Here is a 20,709-nt window from a genome sequence, read left to right on the forward strand (position 1 = left end):
CCAGAACACCTAAAAAAAAGTTAAAAACCTGTTAAGTTTTTTGGGGTTAATTTTCTATAACAAGCATTGAGTAATCTTTACAGACTACAATAGTAAATATTGGTGAGCACTGAGATCAAGGTCACAGTAGGATGAGAATAGCAGTAATACATACATTGTCATAAGAAAGCGAAATTTGGCTCCTTTGCAAGACGCTGGCATGTCAGCCTGACATTGGTCAATGCACCCACTACAGAGGTCAAAGCGAAACCTTCTGTGCAACTTAAATTATTATTATTGCCTTCGTAAGAACGCGCGAAACACATATCTTCTCTATCTAATGCAATAGTCAACTATTTGTTTTGATTTTCTTTGAAGCTTATTTGTGTTGACTCCTTCAAATTCTCCAATAAGTTAGTGGTTTGTGTGTCATTATCTTCATCTACGTTATAATTGAATGCGACATGTACTCCTCAACCTATAATCTCAATACTTGTTACTGATACATCTTGTTTGTTTGTTTTTTCAGGCTAAGTTTTACAGAAAGTGATTGGGCACTTTAATGGCTTTCACAAATGATAAAGATGGATCTAAGGGTTTTGTGAAGAGAGTGGCTTCATCTTTCTCCATGAGGAAGAAGAAGAATGCAACAGGTGAACCGAAGTTGCTTCCAAGATCGAAATCAACAGGTTCTACAAACTTTGAATCCATGAGGCCACCTGCAACGAAGAAGACTTCAGATGTCACAAACAAAACAAGGATCAAACCATCAGGTGGTGTAACACCACAACCAAGAAGGGAAAAGATTGATGATCGTGGTGGTGGGACGAATATGAAGTTTGGAAAATGGAGAAGCTTTGATGATAGTGATTCAGTTTGGTTATCTTCAGATTGTGGATCTCCTACTTCTCTTCTTGAGGAACGGAGATTATCTGTTTCATTCCGTTTCTCGGTTGATGAGAGTGTAGTCTCTTGGTTATCAAACCTTGCCAAATCTTCCCTCTCTCTGAATCATCAAGAAGTACGTTCCACTAAAGACCGTCCCAGGATCCCGAGGAGCACTAAAGACAATGCAGAGAACGTTCAGAAGAAAGATTCATCTAGTTCTGCTCCAAATCTCAGCGTTCTTTATGATTCTTCTACTCGGAGTTCACATGGAAAGAAAGTTAGCTTTTCACCATCTTCAGGTACAAAAATTGATACAGGGAATTCTTCTCCTGCTCTGACAATCTCCTCTGATTTGCCATCTGGTCCGAATGATCACACAGCAACTTCTTTGGCTCATGAGAAAAGTTTGGATGAGAAAAGTGAAGAGAGTGTAGATTCTAAGAACAGTAGTAATGTTGATGAGCCGCTTTTCTGGCCATATGAACAGAGATTTGACTGGAAACCTGAGGATATCTTGAAGCATTTCTCAATGTCCCCTCGGAGAAAGAAGTTATTGAATGCCAAAGTTTCAGCTGCAGGTAGCTCTCCGAGATCCATGAGAGCACAACTTCTCCAAGCAAGAAAACTAGATCTTAAAGATGGTAGTAAGAGCAAGCTTGTGTTCAGTGGGCCTATAACCAACGCATCCAAGATTCCAGAACTCAAAAGAAGTACCAGCAATAGCAGCAACAAGAAAAATGACAGCATCAAGAAGGAGCCAATCAGGAACTGCGTGAAGAGGAACAAAAGTTTGCCATCAAGGTTGAGAAAATCGAGCAAAACATGTTCAAAGGTTGTACCTATTGAAGTAGCTGAAGGAGTGATAGCAGCAGAGAAAGCCAAAGTGGAGATAAAGCTCATAAACCGCAGAAGCAAGACTATGCTGGAAGACGATTTTGCATTGATGAATGATTTCTCAATAGAGAAGGCAGTGGGGCTAGGTGAGTTCAAGGGTAGAGAGGGTATAGACTCAGAATTTAACTCTGACACTTTCCTGTTCGATGATTCTCTTTGAAACCACCATAGATTATCATTGAGTAGAACTGCAGGCTAAAAGAATACAACCCTGACTTTGATTGTATGAGAGCATTTTGGAGGAATATATATATGTTCATGAGATTGCGCTCTAACTTCTCTTCCGGACAGAGTAACTAAATCAGACCAAATAAGAAACCATATTAATGACAAAATGTTCCAATTTGCCAGTGCTTCAGCACGTGTAGACAGACATATCCTATTTTCAAAATACAATTTTTTTAAAAGAAAATGATGACCCCTTCCGATAATATTTATGGGGCCGCCTCTTCCGGCTAGAGCCGAGTGCCTCGCAAAATTCCGATAGTTCCCTCCTAAGTTGCTCCACCACATCTGCTATTGGTCCTCTGATCCCTATATCCGAACCAGCCTCTAAAGTTGCTCCGTCAGATTTTCTGCTGCGTGCCTCCAACTGTAGTTTTGCTTGACCAGATTCGCTGGTTCTTCGGGCATATCTGCGATTGCGAGCTGCTTGTCTCTTAGCACGCCTAGCATCCCTAACACGTCTATCAGCCAGACACTTTTCTACATACTGTTGCATCTCTTCACCTTTCTGTGATCACATCCATCATTTCACAAGATATGATTCAAAATGCTATATGGAGAAGAAAGCTACTATGAATTGCTCTTGATCATCATCATCTCAGCATAAAAGATTATACCTACAGTTAACCTTTTTCTTTTGAGGGGTCGAATCCTAGAAGCCTATCTATATATCTCAAAATTATCAAACCTCTCTCATGCATCTCCACCTATCTTTTCAGAACACAACCTACCTACCTCAAAACAGAGTCACTTACCTCTGTTAACGACTTCAATCTTCACACGCAAAACAAGATCTGTGAGATGATAGAGCTATGATATGCAAGCAAAATTAGAACAACGGCTCCAGAAATATAAAACACTTGAACGATTGAATTAATCAACAAATTCCATCACAAGAAAACAAATGCACCTACTGACTGAGAAACCATATCCATAACCGATTAAACCTATTTAATAAGTAAATAATGTACTACTGTAGTTAAAAAACAAATAATGTCAAAAAAAAAAAATTTCGTAAATCGATAAACAAAAATTTCAAAATTATTAATATTTTTTTCAATCTGAAATTGGATGAAACACACACAAAAAAAAAAAAAAAAAAAAAGTCGGCTATATGATTCTCATCAGCGGAGCCGCATCAAAAATTTCAATCGCCGGTCGTGTTTTAAACGCTATGAATCGCCGAAGTTACTCATCTACTCGATGCATCTCCGCAGAATCTCTAAATCCTCGCTCCGATGATTCCACTTCAGGTCTCCGAGCTTCTTCAAGGAAGAAAAGGCTAAAGGAGGAAGATTTGGAGCCCTTGGAGAAAGACTCCACCAGAGGAATCAATTCTGCCCGTAAAGTAATTGTAATTTCACAATTCTGCTTCGAGTATGATAGTGATTCTTAACCAAATCATATTTCTTAGATAAAGAGTTTTCGTTTTTATGATTGTTCCTTTCACTTTACTCTATACTCTAAAAGAAGAGATGTTTATTATGTAAAATGATGCAGGATACGTTTGCATTACCTGATATAGAAGACTCTCCTTACAATAAGACTAATGATGGATCTGCTTCATCTCGTAAGTCTCACTATCTCTCTATGGTTACATTTTGTTTGTTTTAGTAACCCTTCAACTCATTGCATCATTTCTTGTATGAATTTTTGTTTTGCAGGGACGTCAATACTAAACTCATACATAAAATCAACTGAAGCTAGCACTTCTTCGTCTTCCATCAAAACATCAGGTTTTCTCTTTCACGATACACTCTAATCTTCTTAGTCGCATTTCGGGTACATTTATTCTTTATGGAGAATGTGATGTCCCTAAGATAGAATGTTTATTTAGGCAAACCACCTGATGACTGGGAAAAGGTGATCGAGGCTATTCGAAAAATGACATCTTCTGAAGAAGCACCGGTTGACATTGTTGAACGTGATAGAACCGGAAGCTTTTTACCTCCTAAGGTAAGAAGATCTTACTCTATATGGGAATTGTGGTATCTTTGAGTTTGTGCCTGTTGGCTTTAGGTGGAAGTATACTGGTAACAAATGCTAGCTTACGATTAGGACATTCTCTTATCCTTGATTCTTGCGGCCTTTGTTGTTTTCACATTTCATAAATTTTTAAATTATGTTTAAAAGTAGAGAGATCAAATTGCCCGTCTTGTTTTCGCTTTTGACCTGATCTCATCCTATTTCTAGGAAAGGCGATTCTATGTGCTTATAGGAACACTTCTTTCAAGTCAGACTAAAGATCACGTAACTACTGGTGAGATTTGAATTACTCATCCCATGTTGAAAGAACGCTTACTTACTTTCACCATTGCAGTATCTCTGATATCATCTGGGTCTCCAAGTTACCTGATATTATATCCAAACACTTCTTAATATGCAGCGGCAGTAGACCGTCTTCTTCAGAATGGCCTTCTCACTCCCGAAGCCATTGACAAAGCGGATGAATCAACCATTAAGGAGTTGATCTATCCGGTATTATTATCCATTTAGTTATCTTACTTCATGTAGTTGAAGGCCTCATTTACTCGCACATTACCATACTGCCATATTTTTATCATGAGAAGTATTTGAGAAATGAAAAGGAGAGGAATGAGAAACTATAAATGGAAGCCATTGTTGTCATTTTTATTTCGATATGGAAACTTACTGTTTGCCCTTTACTCTTAGGTCGGATTCTATACTAGAAAAGCTACTCATGTGAAGAAAGTTGCAAAAATTTGTCTAACTAAATATGACGGTGACATTCCAAGCACTTTGGAAGAACTACTCTCACTTCCAGGAGTTGGTCCTAAGATTGCTCATCTGGTAAAAGTAGCCCATAGTACTTTTGTAAGAGAGATACATGCTTCCATAGTTCTTAAAAGGTTTCTTTTGTTGTCCTGTGATAGGTTTTGCACGTAGCCTGGAATGATGTTCAAGGAATATGTGTAGACACACATGTGCATCGTATTTGCAATAGACTTGGTTGGGTGTCTAAACCAGGAACGAAACAGGTGCTTCTCTAACCTCAGGCTTATGTTAAATATATATGAGATTGATAGAAATTTTGCCTCATCTTCTGTTTGCTCGTCTTCTCTTTGTCACCTATCTCTAATTTGTTGTTCTTGACCAGAAAACCTCTTCCCCCGAGGAAACTAGAGTAGCTCTGCAACAATGGCTTCCAAAAGAAGAATGGGTCGCTATTAACTTTCTGTTGGTACGTCATCCTTGGAGATTCTAACTTAAAGATGCATGTCCACACATAAAACAATCTACTTATGATTAATAAGAACATGTTCAAATGTCAGCCATAGAAATGGTTGAAAGTTGAAACATGTATAACCCCACTTAAACTTCATCCTCTCTGTTTTTTGTTGTCTGAAATCTAAACACAGGTAGGTTTCGGACAAACGATATGCACACCGCTAAGACCACGATGTGGAACTTGTAATATCACTGAGCTATGCCCTTCTGCCTTCAAGGAGACCCCAAACGCATTATCCAAATTGAAGAAACCTATCAAGAGCAAGAAACATTAGTAGCTTTGGTTCTGGATTCTCCTGCTAGATCAATTTTAACCCATATTGTGATTTAGTCCTCGGTAAAAGTTAAGCTGTCCCCAAGAAATTGTATAGTTTTATGGGGAATGCAAGAGCATCCCACTTGTGTATAACTTATCTAGACTGAAAACTTGCCATTATGAAAGAAAGACACTTGGGCAAGTATACTTTTGATTGATTGATAAGAAAAATAGCTTTGAAGATAATTCAAAAACCTTCCAATGTTTTACCATAACAAGCAAGTGATTTGGAGTTATCTTCTATAATCTATACCATGTAATTCCTATACATAGAAATTAGCTGTTATTCTTTTCTTTTCTTGGTCAACCCAAAATTAAATAATATTCCATGTTCAAAGGTCATAAAAAATTATTTTGAAATTAGGTGTTTACTGAATGGAACAAAGTTGTGGGGTTCATATATGATATATAACATATTCGGGGGAGTAACTGCAGAAAATTTTTGAACTAGTAGAGGTAGGGATAGAGATATACTAACGTCCAAACAAAAGAGTGGGTTACAAAATTTTATTAAAGCAGCAGCCGGAAAAAAAAAAAAAAAAAAAAAGAAAAGCGAGAAAAAAAAAAAACGCTCGAAGAGAGAAAAAAAAAAAAAAAGAAAAAGAGGGAGAAGAGCAACGAAGACGGACCTGCAAATTCTGCAGTCTCCACTGACACTTTCGATCTTTCTCTCTTTTCACCTTCTGCAATCTTCAGGTTTCTCCGTCGTCTTTATGTTACCATCTCTCTCTTTACGCTTGCTCGATTTCGCATTATCTCCGCTTCATTTCTCAGTTGATTGTCTCGCCGAGTTGTATTTTGGCTAATGCAATCGGATAAATACTCGGTTTGGCTCTTGATTAGCAAGAATCTGTTCGTATTTTATGCACTGTAACCGTTGATTTGATTGAACTGATCATTTACAGCTTCGGTTTCTAGGGTTTGGTTCATGATTTTGCTTTGTTTCAGTCGGGGGTTTAGTGGCTCCCTCTTCTGGGGTTTTGAGATTAGGAGTTGGGGTAACGAGATTGAGTGTGGCTGTGAGTGAATGTTAGTTTTGTTCCTTCTGGGATTATTTTGATGTGTGGAAACTGTTTTTTTTGTTCTTCTGCAATTCTTCTAGTATACGAGTGTTTCTAATCTACATGTGTGATACCTTTTAGATTACAGACCTGTCAGAAACGTCTCATGTGTTAATATTTTATTTTAATTGAAAGTGCAATCTGAAATTGTTATTTGCTATAACTGTTTTCTTCTGTTATTTTGGGTTTGTAGTTTATGGAAGGAGATACTCATCAGAGGTAGCATTTCTCCATGCATCCCAAGCGATCTAGCCAAGGAGATGGGTCAGTTACTCAGCCAGTTAGAAGCAGTGATAGGCTTAGGAGGAGGCCCAAATCGTTTGGTCGCTCATACTATTTTTACTCACCAAATTCGTTACATAATAGGAAAAGAAAAACCAAGACAAGAACGGCAGCCTCCCAGATCGCAAAGATGCTGCACAAAGGGAACCGTCCAGCAAGGGCATCCAATGCCACGGTAAGCATTACATGGTTCTTCCTATCTTATTGCATCAGTGATATAATATCTGGAAATTCATCCTGGTCTATCTCTTTCTCTTTTTATAGTTTCATCCATCAGTATATTTTTGGTTAGTGGATCGATTTGATCATCGGTTTCTTGTTCTTGTCTCCATTTTTGTATTTTTACTGGCTAAATATTGTGTCTGCGGAGGTATCAGGGGAACAACATGACAAGTCGTCTGGTCAATCCTTTGCTTTGTAATGCATACCGTTTATCTTTACTCTGATTCAAGCAGAATGCTGATAACATTGCTAATGACGTACAGCCAATTGCATCCGACCTCCGGCGTTCCACAAGGAAGAGAAGAATTTCTGTAAATCTTGAGGACTATACGGATAGTTCTGGAGCAGAGGATGAAGATATGATGGTTAGGATATTTCCCTCTTAAAACTGGCTCTTCTTAGTAAAGTAAAGCTATTATACTAGTACTGTGCTACTGGTATGCCTGTTGAAAATGGGGTTTTGATCTTTTTCAGAGTCCAGCATATCGAACTTTGAGGAATCGAGTTAATAAAAAATTCTCAACTTCAAAAAGTAGAAAGGGCATGGAAACTGAATTGGCACCACGGCGTGAAGGTCTCCGTCCTCGTCGTTCAAAAACAATTGCTAACAAACGACTGAAAACAGAATCCGGCGCTGATCAAGATACATCAGAGGAGAAAGATGGCCAGGATGAAACCGAGAATGGGAATGAATTAGATGATCATGATGTAGATGATGGTGAAGATGAGGTTGAAGTTGAAAACGAGGGTAATGGAGAAGATGAGGGTGATGGCGAAGATGAGGAAGAAGAAGATGGTGATGATGATGAGGAGGGTGATGAAGAGCAGGAGGGAAGGAAGAGATATGATCTGCGAAACCGTGCTGAAGTGCGGAGGATGCCTACAGAAGGAATCAACAAGCAACAACAACCTAGATCTCCGCGTAGAGTGTTGCATCAAGGCATGGGCACAAGGGTTGGAAGAGATGCTAGGAGAGGTGGGTCTCGGCCTCACAAACGCCATCGCTTTACAAGAACAGATGATTCAGATGATTCTCTTCTTGTGGATGAGTTGGACCAGGGCCCCGCAATTCCCTGGGCTCGAGGTGGAAACAGATCTGGACCACCTTGGCTATTTGGGGGTTTGGACACGTATGGGTCAAGTTCATTGGGGTTGAATGTTGGAGCTTCTGGTTGGGGTCACCAGAGTGATGGTTTGGCTGCATTAACTTCCGGTGCTCAGACTGCTGGGCCAAGCTCTAAAGGAGGTGCAGATATACAGCCACTGCAGATTAATGAGAGTATTAATTTTGATGAGATTGGTGGACTATCTGAATACATTAATGATTTGAAGGAAATGGTTTTCTTTCCGTTGCTGTATCCAGAGTTCTTTGCAAGTTATAGTATTACTCCTCCCAGAGGTGTATTGCTATGTGGTCCTCCAGGCACTGGTAAAACGCTGATTGCTCGAGCATTAGCATGTGCTGCTTCAAAAGCTGGACAGAAAGTTAGCTTTTATATGCGAAAGGGTGCTGATGTTCTTAGCAAGTGGGTTGGTGAGGCTGAGAGACAACTAAAGCTACTCTTTGAGGAGGCTCAGCGAAATCAGCCTTCCATAATCTTTTTTGATGAAATTGATGGTCTTGCTCCTGTAAGATCTAGCAAACAAGAACAAATACATAATTCTATTGTTTCAACTTTGCTGGCGCTGATGGATGGCCTTGATTCTCGTGGTCAAGTTGTTCTCATTGGAGCAACAAACAGGGTAGATGCAATAGATGGAGCGCTACGCCGCCCTGGCAGATTCGATAGGGAGTTCAATTTTTCTTTACCAGGCTGCGAAGCTCGAGCAGAGATATTGGATATTCACACTCGTAAATGGAAGGATCCACCTACCAGGGAGCTTAAAGAAGAGCTGGCAGCTACTTGTGTAGGATATTGTGGTGCTGATCTAAAAGCTTTGTGCACTGAAGCTGCCATTCGTGCTTTTCGTGAAAAATATCCACAAGTTTATACAAGTGATGATAAATTTGCCATAGATGTTGGGTTGGTTAAGGTTGAGAAGAGCCACTTTGTAGAGGCAATGTCAGCTATTACTCCTGCTGCCCATAGAGGGTCTGTTGTGCAATCCAGACCACTCTCTCCGGTTGTATTGCCATGTTTACATCGACACCTCCTTGAATCCATGAGCTTAATATCAGATATTTTTCCCTCATCAGCCACGTCGTCAGATTTGACAAAGCTGTCAATTCTTTCATTTGGATCTGCTATTCCTCTTGTTTATCGTCCTCGACTTCTGCTGCTTGGTGGTGAAGGAGTTGGACTGGTAATTGCTTTTCGTTTCTTGTGATTATATCAGAAGGCTTTATTATTATAAAATATGACCTCAGTTCAGTTACGTGTTAGCCTAACAGGATCATCTTGGGCCTGCAATTTTACATGAGCTAGAAAAATTTCCTATTCATTCTCTGGGACTTCCATCTCTCCTTTCCGATCCTGGAGCAAAGACCCCGGAGGAGGCGTTAGTACATATATTTAGTGAAGCTAGGAGAACAACACCTTCAATACTTTACATACCGATGTTTAATAATTGGTGGGAAAATGTAAGTGTCTTTTTTATGCCAATTCACTTCGCTGCAGTTACTTTTGGAGATCGTTTGCATCTTTGCTTAATATAATATATTAGGTGGTCCTATAGGTTGTAGCTGGAACTGCCTTGAGTTTTAGATTGCCAATCTAATCGTGTTACTGATGACTGCAGGCTCATGAACAGCTTAGGGCTGTATTCCTGACTTTGTTAGAAGAATTGCCATCAAATCTACCCATATTATTACTTGCTACATCTTATGGCGAATTATCTGACATGGAAGAGCAGTCAGTATTTGACAATAGATCTGTGTAAGTTTATGCTCTACTTGGAATCACTCTGTCCAGTACCATGCTGCAGCTTTGTTACTAGCTTAAATTTGTTTTCCTATAAAGCTGGTAGGTGACTTTCTTTGGTTATGAGCCAACAAGTTTTTGAGTAGGTTCTCAGTATAATAGTATACTGTGCGAGCTTGTTCTGCAAGCTGGTCATTTCTTCAGTGTCAAAAGGCTTGCATCTCAGTAACATGCATGTTAGTCTCGAGTTAATATATGAAGCTGCTAACCGCTTGTATATGTTTATCAAGTTAATTTTTTTGGGTTATTGTGGTATTGATCACCATAAGGAACCTTAACACGAGGCAAGTAATGATCAGTTTAAGTTATGAACTTATATAATATATTTGGCAAATTACATGGGAGTTAATAGAAAATTTATATGGAATGGTACTGCCTTTTTATTGGTCTCATTCCCAAACTTAGCATACTCTCTCCTAAAACACTCATTACAGATTTAATTTTGTTCATTCTTTTGGTTGTCCATGATATAGTCCTCAGGCTTGTGTTTTATTTACTCAGTTTCTCAGATTGTATACATTTGCTTTCAGATATAATGTGGACAAACCATCAAGCGAAGACAGGTCTTTGTTCTTTGACCGTTTGATTGAAGCTGCTCTCTCAGTCATTTCAGGCTTAAACGGCAAATCTGATGGACGACAATCCCTCCCAGAACTTCCCAAGGTTCCAAAAGAACCTACTGGTCCAAAACCCGCAGAAATAAAAGCCAAGGTGGAAGCTGAGCAGCATGCCCTTCGACGATTGCGTATGTGTCTCAGAGATGTTTGCAATAGGTAAATGTGGATGCGCACATGATATGTTTGTAACTGAAGGCACAAGCCTTGCAGTTCATATTGAAGCTTTATTATTGTCTTTATAATTAGATTAAGAAGGCCTTTTACTTTTTGCCAACTGGACGTCTAGTGATGAACAGTTTCTGATATAACAGTACTAAATTTTAGCTCTCAAAATGTATCTGGTAGCCTTGCCCAGTCTATAATGTTGGGAGTTATCTTGGGTTTTCTAGATAAGCCTGTTTTGAATTGTCTCTTGTTATCTGTGCAGGATACTATATGATAAAAGATTCAGCGCATTTCACTTCCCAGTTACTGACGAGGATGCTCCGAACTACCGCTCTATAATTCAAAATCCAATGGATACGGCTACTCTGCTGCAGCGTGTCGATTCTGGGCAGTATCTAACATGTTCACCGTTCTTGCAAGATGTTGATCTCATTGTGAGAAATGCCAAGGTGCACGCCTATTTTACAACATATCTCTTTTCCATGGTGATAGAACCTTTGTAATTCTTAAAATATGGTCACTGCATTAGCAAAGTTATGGATAGAGAGTCCCACCTATTGGTGTTGGATTAGAGTTGAGTGTCGACATTGTCCTTATTATCCATTTCATTTGATATATTGAGGGAATATAGCTGTTTTCTCAAACAGAATGTCGTTTCCAAATTTATGCTAAGGAATGAGACTCTTCCCAATGAAGTATGTTTTGATGGTGGCTGACTTAACTTTTTTGGTTATTTATCCAGGCTTACAATGGAGATGATTATGCTGGAGCAAGAATTGTCAGTCGAGCCAATGAGCTTCGAGATGTAGTATGTTTCCAAGTCTCTTAAACTGCATAAATAATATTCCATAAAAATTGCTGCAAGTCTATCATCCTCCAAAAGCTGTTCTCTGAAGCCATAGTAATCATTATGTTTCAGGTGCACGGGATGCTGTCACAGATGGACCCAGCACTGCTAACATATTGTGATAAGATTGCCGCTGAAGGTGGTCCTTCACAGATACCAGATGATCTGAGTGGATCTCTCCTTGGTTTAGCTCCTGTTGTGCAGATGGGAACTGTTCCTAGAACCAGTGCCCGACTTCGAAATGTGCAGCCAGAGATTAATTTAGATCGAGATTATGAAGGTGTTAAAAAGCCCAAGAAAACCGTGGATACTGTCTGTACAGGTAATGCTACTGCAATCACTGATTTGGTTCTCGTTTTATGTGTGAAGTGTCCATGGTTTGCTTTCCCTGAAACTTTCGACTTCCTGTGATCTCGGATTCGTAGATGTAGAAAAACTCTTGGTAATGTAATGAGACTTCTCAATGCTCGTGGTGTGTGTTTACTTTGTGATGAACAGATTCAGCTGCAGACAGAGTACAACACCAAGATTCAGACCAAGAAATGCCATGTCAGGAAGCGACCAACTCAAATTCATCAGCTCCTTCAGCAGATGGTGATAAAGAAGACCAAAGCGAGCAACCAAGAAAAGAGGAGGGTCCTGGGGAAGAAGTAAGTGGTGATTGTTCCCGCGATTCTGCTAAGCCGGATGAAGAAATATCAAAGCGAATAGAAACTGTAAAGGTACTACTCATGGAGCGCACTGACAAGTACAACATTCCGCAGATGGAGAGGCTTTACACTCGAATCATGAAGGGTGTTCTTGAGACTTTGGACAAAGGGCTTCGTGATGATGACAACAACCCTAAGCATTCAATTTTGAGATTTTTGTCGGAGTTCGCTCAGCATGAGGCGAATTTCTGAGGCTTAAACTTTCTCTGATCGGTCGATAGGTTAGATTTGCACCTAAAAAAGAAAAAAAGGAATGAAAGAAGCAAAAGATTTCTTTTTTTGTTTTTTCTTGTTTTTTTTTTGTTAAGATCCGGATTTTTCTTTGACTGAAAAGTGACCAAGACCAAAAAGTAGTTTATCAGTAGGATCCTCTTGTAAAGTCGAACTTTCACCTTTGAATCTAAAAACAGGCTTAAGAGCCATAAAAGAAACAAAAGATGAACGATATTTTAGTGACGGCAAGATAGTGTTTCTTCTCGCCATTTTCTCAACCGCTCTCTCTCCATCTCAAATCGTTTATTTTAGATTTTGCAACTCTTGTGCTCCTCTTCTCTACGCTAAAGCAACTTCGTGGATCATCATAGATATAACTTCTCTCACCCTGCCTAGAAGGAGAAGATGAGTTTGCGACAGTCAAAGATTCACGTAACAGAGCATCACGTTGCTTCTGTCCCCAAGACTACTGTCCCAGAAGATAAAGACGTGATATTGATGAGAATCTTGAGTAACGTCCCCAGAAGAAGAAGGACTACTTACGAATACGTCCCTCCGCAAACGATAACGAACACACCGCCGGAATGGCTTGTTCAGGTGATGAGTCGCATGGAAGGAACTCATGATCCGAAACTAATCATAGAGAAGACTCTGGACTTGAACGACGTTGATCCATGCCAAAACCGTCTCTCAATCCCTATCAATAACGTAATCCAAAACGATTTCTTGACGCTTGACGAGGCCAGAATGATTGATGACGACGACATCACTAACGAAGGGAATATGTGTGTGGGAGCGTTTCTTGTGGATCAACAAACGAAAAAGTGGAACGTGGGTTTCAAACAATGGTTTATGACGACTAGTTCAGGGAGCAGCTACTGGAGTTTTGTGTTGCGTGGTGAATGGAGCAACGTCGTTGAGACTAATGGATTGAAACAAGGCGACAAAATCAGTCTTTGGTCTTTCAGGTCCAGTGAAATCCTCTGTTTTGCACTTGTTCCTCCGACTAGCTCTGTTGTTGATTCTGTAAATAAGTAAAAAAGAGGGTTTTTTTGGGGGACTATTAGGGTTTTGTTTAGGGTTTTGGTAGGAAGTTTGGATGTTGTTGGCTCACTGAAACACAAAATAAGTCGTTTGTAGCTTTCTCGTTCAATGGTGGTCACCATACTCTGTTCATATGAGAGATTGTATGATTTTGAAAACGAGGTTTCACGTAACTCATGGATGGTCTTAGTATGTTGGCACATTCTGTTTGATCAATCAAATTAAACGAGAGGGGTTTGTTTCTATAGCCTAACAAATTAATTTTTTACTCATGTTAAAACAGAATGCAGAAGACCTTTGTTCCAACGCATTACGACTTTTTTCTGTTTATTCAAAAAAAAACTAATTACAAAGACACTTACAAAAATCAAATAGAGCTCCCGATTGAAAATCATACACATAGACCATAGCAATCAGATGTGACATGTGTACGAAGATTTCTAAAATATCTTTGGTAGCTTACACTGAATCACTTTAATGGGCCTAAACTCATGGATATAAGCCTAACTATAGCAATCGCCTGACCCAATCCAAAATTAGGCGATTCGCTGCAGTAATCTGATAATTTTCGCCTAAACTGATATGTATAAAAGTAAAAAAAAAAAAAAAAGTAAAACTATATAAATTGGGAAAATTAACTAAAAAGAAAAAGGAAATTGGAATTGCATTAATTAAAGGGTCTACTAACCTGAATGGAAAAAGGAAAAAAAGAAGTTCATCAGAACTATTTATTACTTATAACACAACAAGACACTCTCATTCTCAATCAGTAGTCATATTCTCGTTCTCTCTTTCTCTCTAAAGTTTACTTCTTTCTCACGATTCTCGTTTTTTGATCTCGAGTTAGGGTTCCCGATCACAATTATGACAAACGACGATGATCGCGCGGATGAGAAGAAGACGACGGTGTTGGCGGATGTCGCGACGGCTAAGTTGTCCGACGATGAAGAACAACGCAAAAGAAAAGGAAAAGCCAAGATCGTGATCGTCTCTAAGGAATGCAAAGAAGAGAGCGAGAAGAAGAGCGAAGAGAAGAGATGCTTCGATCATGTTCCAAGAAAGTTAAGGCGTACGCTAAGATTCCCACAACCAGACTTTGAAAACCCTAATGGGGCTTCTTCTTCATCGCCTTGTTCTTCTTTGCCCTTTGAAAATTCTTATAGGCCTTCTACTTCTTCTTCCTCTTCTTCATCGCCTTGTTCTTTTTTGAACTATGAAAACTACATGGCTATGATGATGAGAAGACCACCAAACCCTACTTACCGATCGTCTCCGTATTCTCCCTTGACGGATAGAACAATCCCCGAGAGATGTGGGCTGTCACAGAGGTGGGGTATTAATCGTGGATTCAATAAGAAACCTAGGGTTGCTTCTTTTTCAAGGAGAGAGATGCCGCGGTGGCTTGTTCACGTGATGAGAGACATGAACGCACAAGACGCGACACTGATCTTTGAGAAGACTCTGTTAGCAACTGATCTCAACCCACATCAGAGCCGTTTCTTAATGCCTTTCGACTGTTTAATCAGAAACGACTTCTTGACGCCTGAGGAGAGGAGTATCGTAGAAGAAGAAGACATGGACATGGACAACGATGAGAAGATCGAAGTGGGAGCGCTTCTCGTCGATCCAAGGTCTGTAAAGTGGGGTGTGGTTATAAAGAGGTCGGAGATGACGACGTGTTCAGGAAACAAAAGCTGGGGTTACTGTTTGGATTGTGGTTGGAACGACATCGTCAATGCTAATGAATTCAAAGTCGGCGACAACATCGTTGTTTGGTCGTTCAGGAGCCGTGGAGTCCTCTGCTTTGCCCTTGTTCTTGTTCCTCTTCCTCTTTTTCTCTAGCAAGTTTATTTCTTGTGTTTCTGTTGAGGTCATCATAACTTGATTGTAAAATTCTAAATTCAAGCGATGCTGGAGGTTTTTCGTTCAAGTAACTAGCAAAACTAAGGTTTTTTTAATACGATTTGATCCATCTTACACTTTGTTATGAAGATATGCTTATGTGATCGTCTGATAGTTGTTCCTTTGATCTAATCTGAATATTGATAGTGGAAAGTATTGTAAACCCTAAATCTTTCTCCAATTAAAGAAAACAAGTCTTTGTGTTCTTCCAAATAAGTTAAAATAGCTTCTTAATGAGGAGACATAATTAAGAACAAAACAAAACAAAAAGCAAATATTGATAACTAAGTTGTTTATGATCTATAGTCAAAACTCTAAGTATGAATTGACGTATATTTTAACATGAATCTGGTTTTGGTGCGTGGTCTACTTTAGTCACTGCATCCATCAATACCCTTTGGTTTCCTGTAATGTATATCTCACACACTTTAAATAATGCTTTCAAGAAGAGAAAATATAAAAGATCTATAGACTATAGTCAGAGTGATTAATCAACGATTATTTCACTCATATTCTCATTCTCTCTATCTCTCTATCTCTCTATCTCTCTCTCTAATAATCTTTCTTCCTCACGCTTCTCGCTCTCTGAACTCAAGTTTGGGTTCCGATATCACAATGACTACAAACGACGAGGCTGAGACAAAGAAGATGTGGGCGAACCTCTATGTACTGGCGGATGCAGCGGCTATGGTGTATGATGAAGAACAACGCGAAAGAAAAGGAAAGGCCAAGATTGTCTCTGAGGAAGAAGATGAAGAGAGCAAGAAGAAGAGCTTCTTCGATCTTGTCCCAAGAAAGATAAGGTCTGCGCTAAGATACTCACAACCAAACTTTGAAAAGCTTTGTGGCTTCTGCGTCTTCTTCTTCTTCACGCTTACTCCAATCGTCTCCATCTTCGTGCCTAACTAATAGCACAAGCTCCATGAGCCATGCGATGTCTCAGTGGAGTCGTAGTAGTAAGGCTGCTCTTTTTTCAAGAACAACGAGGTGGCTTATTCAGGTGATGAGAGACATGAACGGAGAAGTCCCCAAACTCATCTGTGAGAAGACTCTGATCGTGGCTGATGTCAACCCAAAGAAGAGCCGTCTCTCAATACCATTCAACCTTTTAATCAGAAACGACTTCTTGACGGCTGTAGAATCGAGAATCATAGAAGAAGACATCAACAAAGATGAGAATATCGGAGTGGGAGCGCTTCTGGTGGATCAAAGGACTAAAATTTGGGGTGTGATTTTGAAGAAATGTGATATGAAGAACGGAAGCTGGGATTACAGTTTGGTTTGTGGGTGGGACGACGTCGTTAAGGCTAATGGATTCAAACACGGCGACTACATCAGTCTCTGGTCTTTCAGATGCCGTGGAATCCTCTGTTTTGCTCTTGTTCCTCCCTCACAATGAGACAGAGTACCTCTTCCAATGCTCTCTGTTTCTGCTTATCTTCTTGTCTCCGTAGACTTTGATCTACTTTTGTACAGCCATCTAAGTTGGAGGCGATTCTATAGCTTCTTTGCGTCAAGTTAACTTCTTGGAGGTTCTATTATCATTGTTAGGGGTTTTGTACGATTTGATAGATCTTACACCTTTCCTCTATTATTAGTAAGTTTACTGTTTTTGATTCTCTACTATGATTGGACGAATACTTTGACATGAGTATGCTTATGTTCAGTTTCTTGGATTGTTTGATAGTGAGAACAAATTTTGATTACAAAGTCCAAGTATGAACTGATGAATCTTTATAACATAACTCTGGTTTTGGTGCTCGGTCTTATCAAGTTAATACCTTTTGTATCTTGAGGAATGGAATTAGTACAAATCTTGGCATTCTGCAATTGTTTTCTACAGACTTTTTCTACTCATGATGATGAGTTCTGAGTTGCTCTTGGATCTCACTCAGTCATGACAAGTTGGCTGTTGTGTTTTGTAACTTAGTTAGCAAGCAAGCTGCCGCAGATTCCCTAGCTTCCTCAGCATCAGACTTTTTCTCTCCATGTACTGTATATGCGACATGATTCCCTTTGATTCTTACTTCAGCTTCATACCCACCTTTTTGGAAAAAGCAACAACATCAACATGAATATTTTGAGTAAAGGAGCTAAACTACAAATTTGGCATATGATCTCAAAACTTTACCATCTGATGGAGACACACGATAGTTTGGTAGTACCCAGTTATTCATGAGACAGATATCATCGAGCCTCTGCAATATTTAGGGGCAATGAATCTTATTTCTTCGAACATGAAATGATCAAAGTTACCATAAACTAACCTGACACAGACTTTTAGTAGTAGGAAGAGATTCACAGAGCTTCAGCCTCTTGTTGCTTTGGCATGCTGACTTGTCAGAGGATTCTTGAAGGGTGCGGCTCGGGTATGTCTCGTTACAGCACTCGAGTATTGTTTCTAATTGCAGATCCCAATCACCTAATAACACCCACGAGAAGAACTCATCAGGTTCATATAAAAACAAAAGCTGTGGCAGAAAGGAAATGTACATGTATATGCATACCTTTGATGTTCTGGATGCGTTTATCGCATTTAGCAATCTCGTCTTCTACATACCGCTGTTGACGAGTCTGCAGGCAGAGAAAAAGAGAGCAGCTCTTAGTGAAAAAATAAGGATATATGCTATTACCAATCAGTTTTTTTTTTTGCTGTATTGTGTATATATCTATGATCAAATTCTACAGTTATTACCAGTTTATCTCGCTTGCAAAGAAGAACTTTCAATGCAGTTTCGGATAGTGATGTAGCTCTAGAAAGAAGAGACGACTGTAGCTCCTCAAGGTTTTGGTTAGAGTTATGAGCAGAAACAGGAGCTGTATTAAGCTTAAGAATGCTACTAAGTCTGTCAGTAACAGCTTTCTTCCTCTGGATACCTCTTTCTTTGTGATCATTTGGATCAGATGCAACCTGCATTTTACAAAAGGGTGATAAAGGATACTTGAAGATAGAACTGAGAATATTTAGTTGCTAGTGTAGTAGAATTCAGACTCTACCTCTAAACCACCTTTCCCTCCATTCGAGTACCTATCTTTACAAGGGCTCATTTCATTATCTACATTCTCCAAATGGACATTAGATTACATACTTCCTTTTAAGTATCGATTATGTATCCCCGGAGTAGCTTTCCTTCTAGCTCTAGGATTGCTAAGTAGAGCGGCAACTATTTTGGCCTGCAATTTAAATTCCTAAGTTACTTTGTAATACTATTTTTCCTTAACACAACCATACAAGTACCATTACCAGCGCATACTTTAATTTCATTACGCCTTCTAGAAGCAGCATTTCCTCCTCTTCCAAAAATGTCAGAAAGTTCCAACTCATTGGTTGCATCTTCGTTGCCATTGCTTTCTCTGTCATCACATACAGCTTCTGATTCTTTCTCTATCAAAGACTCAGTATCTCCTCGCCTAAAAAAAAAACAGAATCAACTTATATTGCTCATCCCCTAAACAAGAAAATGTACCAAAATAACTCAAAAGTAATGAAAGGAATAACAACATGGGAAGAACATGAAAGTATTACAACTTAGGGATTCAATGAGACCTGGAAAACCAATCTTGTATGAGGCTGGCATACGGAAGAACATGAAAGTATTCCACTGTGGAATTTGTAGACCATTCGGAGAAGCTCTTCTCAAACAAAGGACCCTGCATACTATTTACATAGAGAAGAGCAAAAGAAGCTGATTAGGAATGTCAATCATGCAACTAATGTGAAGTAAAGTGAGTTCAAGATTAACATCTGAAAGACCATCTTGCCAACATTTGTGAGTCAATCTTTAGTTGAATATAAGGTCCTTTAAGTTGTCATAACTATTGCAGCTTAGGGCATTTCCTTTTGATGCAAATCAACTTACCAAGTAAGCATTTCTTCGACGGGATTTTCTCCAGAAAACTTGTCTTGTGAAGTGCACTTCATTATGTAAAAGCGGACTGCAGTCTTCTCTTCACTCAATTGAGCATACCAAATGCCTTTCCAATATCACAATGTCCTTGTGATTAACACCTGAAAAAGATTCAAAATTGTTGAGTAACTAACATACAGAAAGAATGCTATTAACATATATAGAACCCCAAATGATCAGTCTTTCAAACAAACCTGTGGCCTCCTTAACAGCAGCAAATGCAACTTTTTGAAAGACGACCTCTTGTCTCTGATTTGATATAGCAGTTTTGTCTTTCTCAATGGGGGTTTCAAGTAGTGACCACACACCTTGTGTGATGGAGCTGTGTTTAAGATAACAGTTCTTCTTCTCTGAGTCAACTAGCAGAACCGCAACTGTCCTTATGGGGAACTTGTTCAAGACAAGAAGGTCTGAAGACGCATCTAAGGTCATGGATAAACTACACGCATCTTTAATAACCTTCTCCAGCAAAACGGTATGGTCCAAATCACCATCTCTCCCAGATTCCTCCTTCAAATGCAGCAGCAGAGCAGGTCTCAAATCCGTAGCTAAGCTACTGAACGACTCAAAAGACAAACATTCAAGATGAGGAAGGATTCTCTTTTCTGTGGTAATAATTGTAGAGCAACACAACAGCATGAACCTGAATCGACAACGCAAAACAGAGAAGGCATTGATGTCTTAATTAGAGCTATAAATAGAGAAAACCTAATTAGAGAGACTTGAGGTAGTTTAAGAAATGACCTGTTTGGCGACAGATTCGCGGAGGAGCTTGGAAGGGACATCAAAAGATTTGAATGGAAGCAAAGGGTCAACTAAGTAAACGAATAAAGCTCGAATGGCGTCCTCAGTGGTACAAGCATCTGAGGGTTCCGAAGTGGTCTTCGTGACTGGTAAATTGCAATCCACCTCCTCCATTGAAGCGAAAAGACGAAATTGCAGAGCAAGAAGACGCCCTAAGTCCTAAGAATAGATTCAAGGAGCAAAGAAGGAGAAGAAGCAAAAAAATAAAGTTGAGATTTTTATTAGTAATGGTAGTGTAAAGTGTGGATCTTTACCGGGAATGGAAACCCTAGATTTGTTCTGAGATTACCGTTTTTGGTAATGAGAAAGAAGAGATGAGTTGGAAAATTTAGAAATGTGTCAGCTCTCTTCTCTCTCTAGTAAGAAGAAGAAGAAGACCCAAGAAGATGGATCATCTAAAGTTCGTGTCTTTTTTTTTTTTTTATTATTATTATTATTTTTTTTTGTTAATAGTGAAAATTC

At 39.3% G+C, this 20,709-nt stretch overlaps 4 protein-coding genes, 1 long non-coding RNA gene and 3 pseudogenes across 14 annotated transcripts; 6 read left to right on the forward strand and 2 right to left on the reverse strand.

The window, feature by feature from the left end:
- Nucleotides 1-491: 491 nt before the first annotated feature.
- On the forward strand, nucleotides 492-2,023 carry LOC104739139 (uncharacterized). Its single transcript, XM_019236141.2, has one exon. It carries the CDS (start codon nucleotides 542-544, stop codon nucleotides 1,919-1,921), a length of 1,380 nt encoding a protein of 459 aa, XP_019091686.2. The 5' UTR covers nucleotides 492-541; the 3' UTR covers nucleotides 1,922-2,023.
- Nucleotides 2,024-2,062: 39 nt separating this feature from the next.
- Nucleotides 2,063-2,880, reverse strand: LOC147927769 (uncharacterized). Its single transcript, XR_015580294.1, has 2 exons — nucleotides 2,742-2,880; nucleotides 2,063-2,494 (listed from the first exon to the last, which is right to left on the reverse strand). It is a non-coding gene; the product is annotated as an uncharacterized LOC147927769 (long non-coding RNA).
- Nucleotides 2,881-2,960: 80 nt separating this feature from the next.
- On the forward strand, nucleotides 2,961-5,745 carry LOC104739140 (endonuclease III homolog 2, chloroplastic). 7 transcript variants are annotated; one of them, XR_015580292.1, is made up of 10 exons: nucleotides 2,961-3,340; nucleotides 3,487-3,556; nucleotides 3,651-3,722; nucleotides 3,824-3,942; nucleotides 4,185-4,246; nucleotides 4,373-4,464; nucleotides 4,660-4,797; nucleotides 4,881-4,985; nucleotides 5,105-5,188; nucleotides 5,367-5,745. XR_015580292.1 is itself a non-coding variant. In XM_087485022.1 (10 exons), exons 1-10 carry the CDS (start codon nucleotides 3,101-3,103, stop codon nucleotides 5,508-5,510), a joined length of 1,131 nt encoding a protein of 376 aa, XP_087341148.1. In that variant the 5' UTR covers nucleotides 2,961-3,100; the 3' UTR covers nucleotides 5,511-5,745. The 7 variants fall into 7 exon arrangements, 5 of the variants coding, with proteins under 5 accessions (XP_087341148.1, XP_087341149.1, XP_087341152.1 ...); XR_015580293.1 differs by having other exon boundaries at nucleotides 2,961-3,334; XM_087485022.1 differs by having other exon boundaries at nucleotides 4,180-4,246.
- Nucleotides 5,746-6,033: 288 nt separating this feature from the next.
- LOC104743161 (ATPase family AAA domain-containing protein At1g05910) lies at nucleotides 6,034-12,812 on the forward strand. Of its 3 annotated transcripts, none has more exons than XM_087485027.1 (11): nucleotides 6,034-6,247; nucleotides 6,806-7,069; nucleotides 7,380-7,481; nucleotides 7,591-9,420; nucleotides 9,509-9,697; nucleotides 9,856-9,992; nucleotides 10,568-10,810; nucleotides 11,082-11,268; nucleotides 11,562-11,627; nucleotides 11,739-11,988; nucleotides 12,165-12,812. In XM_087485027.1, exons 2-11 carry the CDS (start codon nucleotides 6,845-6,847, stop codon nucleotides 12,566-12,568), a joined length of 3,633 nt encoding a protein of 1,210 aa, XP_087341153.1. In that variant the 5' UTR covers nucleotides 6,034-6,247; nucleotides 6,806-6,844; the 3' UTR covers nucleotides 12,569-12,812. The 3 variants fall into 3 exon arrangements, 1 of the variants encoding a protein (XP_087341153.1); XR_015580295.1 differs by having other exon boundaries at nucleotides 6,051-6,247; nucleotides 9,490-9,697; XR_015580296.1 differs by having other exon boundaries at nucleotides 6,051-6,247; nucleotides 9,501-9,697.
- Nucleotides 12,813-12,861: 49 nt separating this feature from the next.
- LOC104739142 (B3 domain-containing protein At1g05920-like) lies at nucleotides 12,862-13,670 on the forward strand. The gene has a single exon (XM_010459404.2). The coding sequence runs from the start codon at nucleotides 12,995-12,997 to the stop codon at nucleotides 13,625-13,627; it is 633 nt and encodes a 210-aa protein (XP_010457706.2). The 5' UTR covers nucleotides 12,862-12,994; the 3' UTR covers nucleotides 13,628-13,670.
- Nucleotides 13,671-14,419: 749 nt separating this feature from the next.
- LOC104743162 (B3 domain-containing protein At1g05930 pseudogene) lies at nucleotides 14,420-15,475 on the forward strand (annotated as a pseudogene).
- Nucleotides 15,476-16,469: 994 nt separating this feature from the next.
- On the forward strand, nucleotides 16,470-16,934 carry LOC104743163 (B3 domain-containing protein At3g25182 pseudogene; annotated as a pseudogene).
- A 285-nt stretch (nucleotides 16,935-17,219) lies between these two features.
- Nucleotides 17,220-20,494, reverse strand: LOC104739143 (uncharacterized; annotated as a pseudogene). The gene is made up of 11 exons (XR_015580298.1): nucleotides 20,188-20,494; nucleotides 19,638-20,086; nucleotides 19,396-19,544; nucleotides 19,083-19,193; nucleotides 18,790-18,946; nucleotides 18,533-18,709; nucleotides 18,231-18,446; nucleotides 18,043-18,109; nucleotides 17,803-17,957; nucleotides 17,667-17,733; nucleotides 17,220-17,579 (listed from the first exon to the last, which is right to left on the reverse strand). The product of XR_015580298.1 is annotated as an uncharacterized LOC104739143 (transcript).
- Nucleotides 20,495-20,709: the final 215 nt, after the last annotated feature.

This window comes from Camelina sativa, chromosome 14 (assembly GCF_030686135.1).
Source record: "Camelina sativa cultivar CO46 ecotype springtype chromosome 14, ASM3068613v1".
Taxonomy (NCBI): domain Eukaryota; kingdom Viridiplantae; phylum Streptophyta; class Magnoliopsida; order Brassicales; family Brassicaceae; genus Camelina; species Camelina sativa.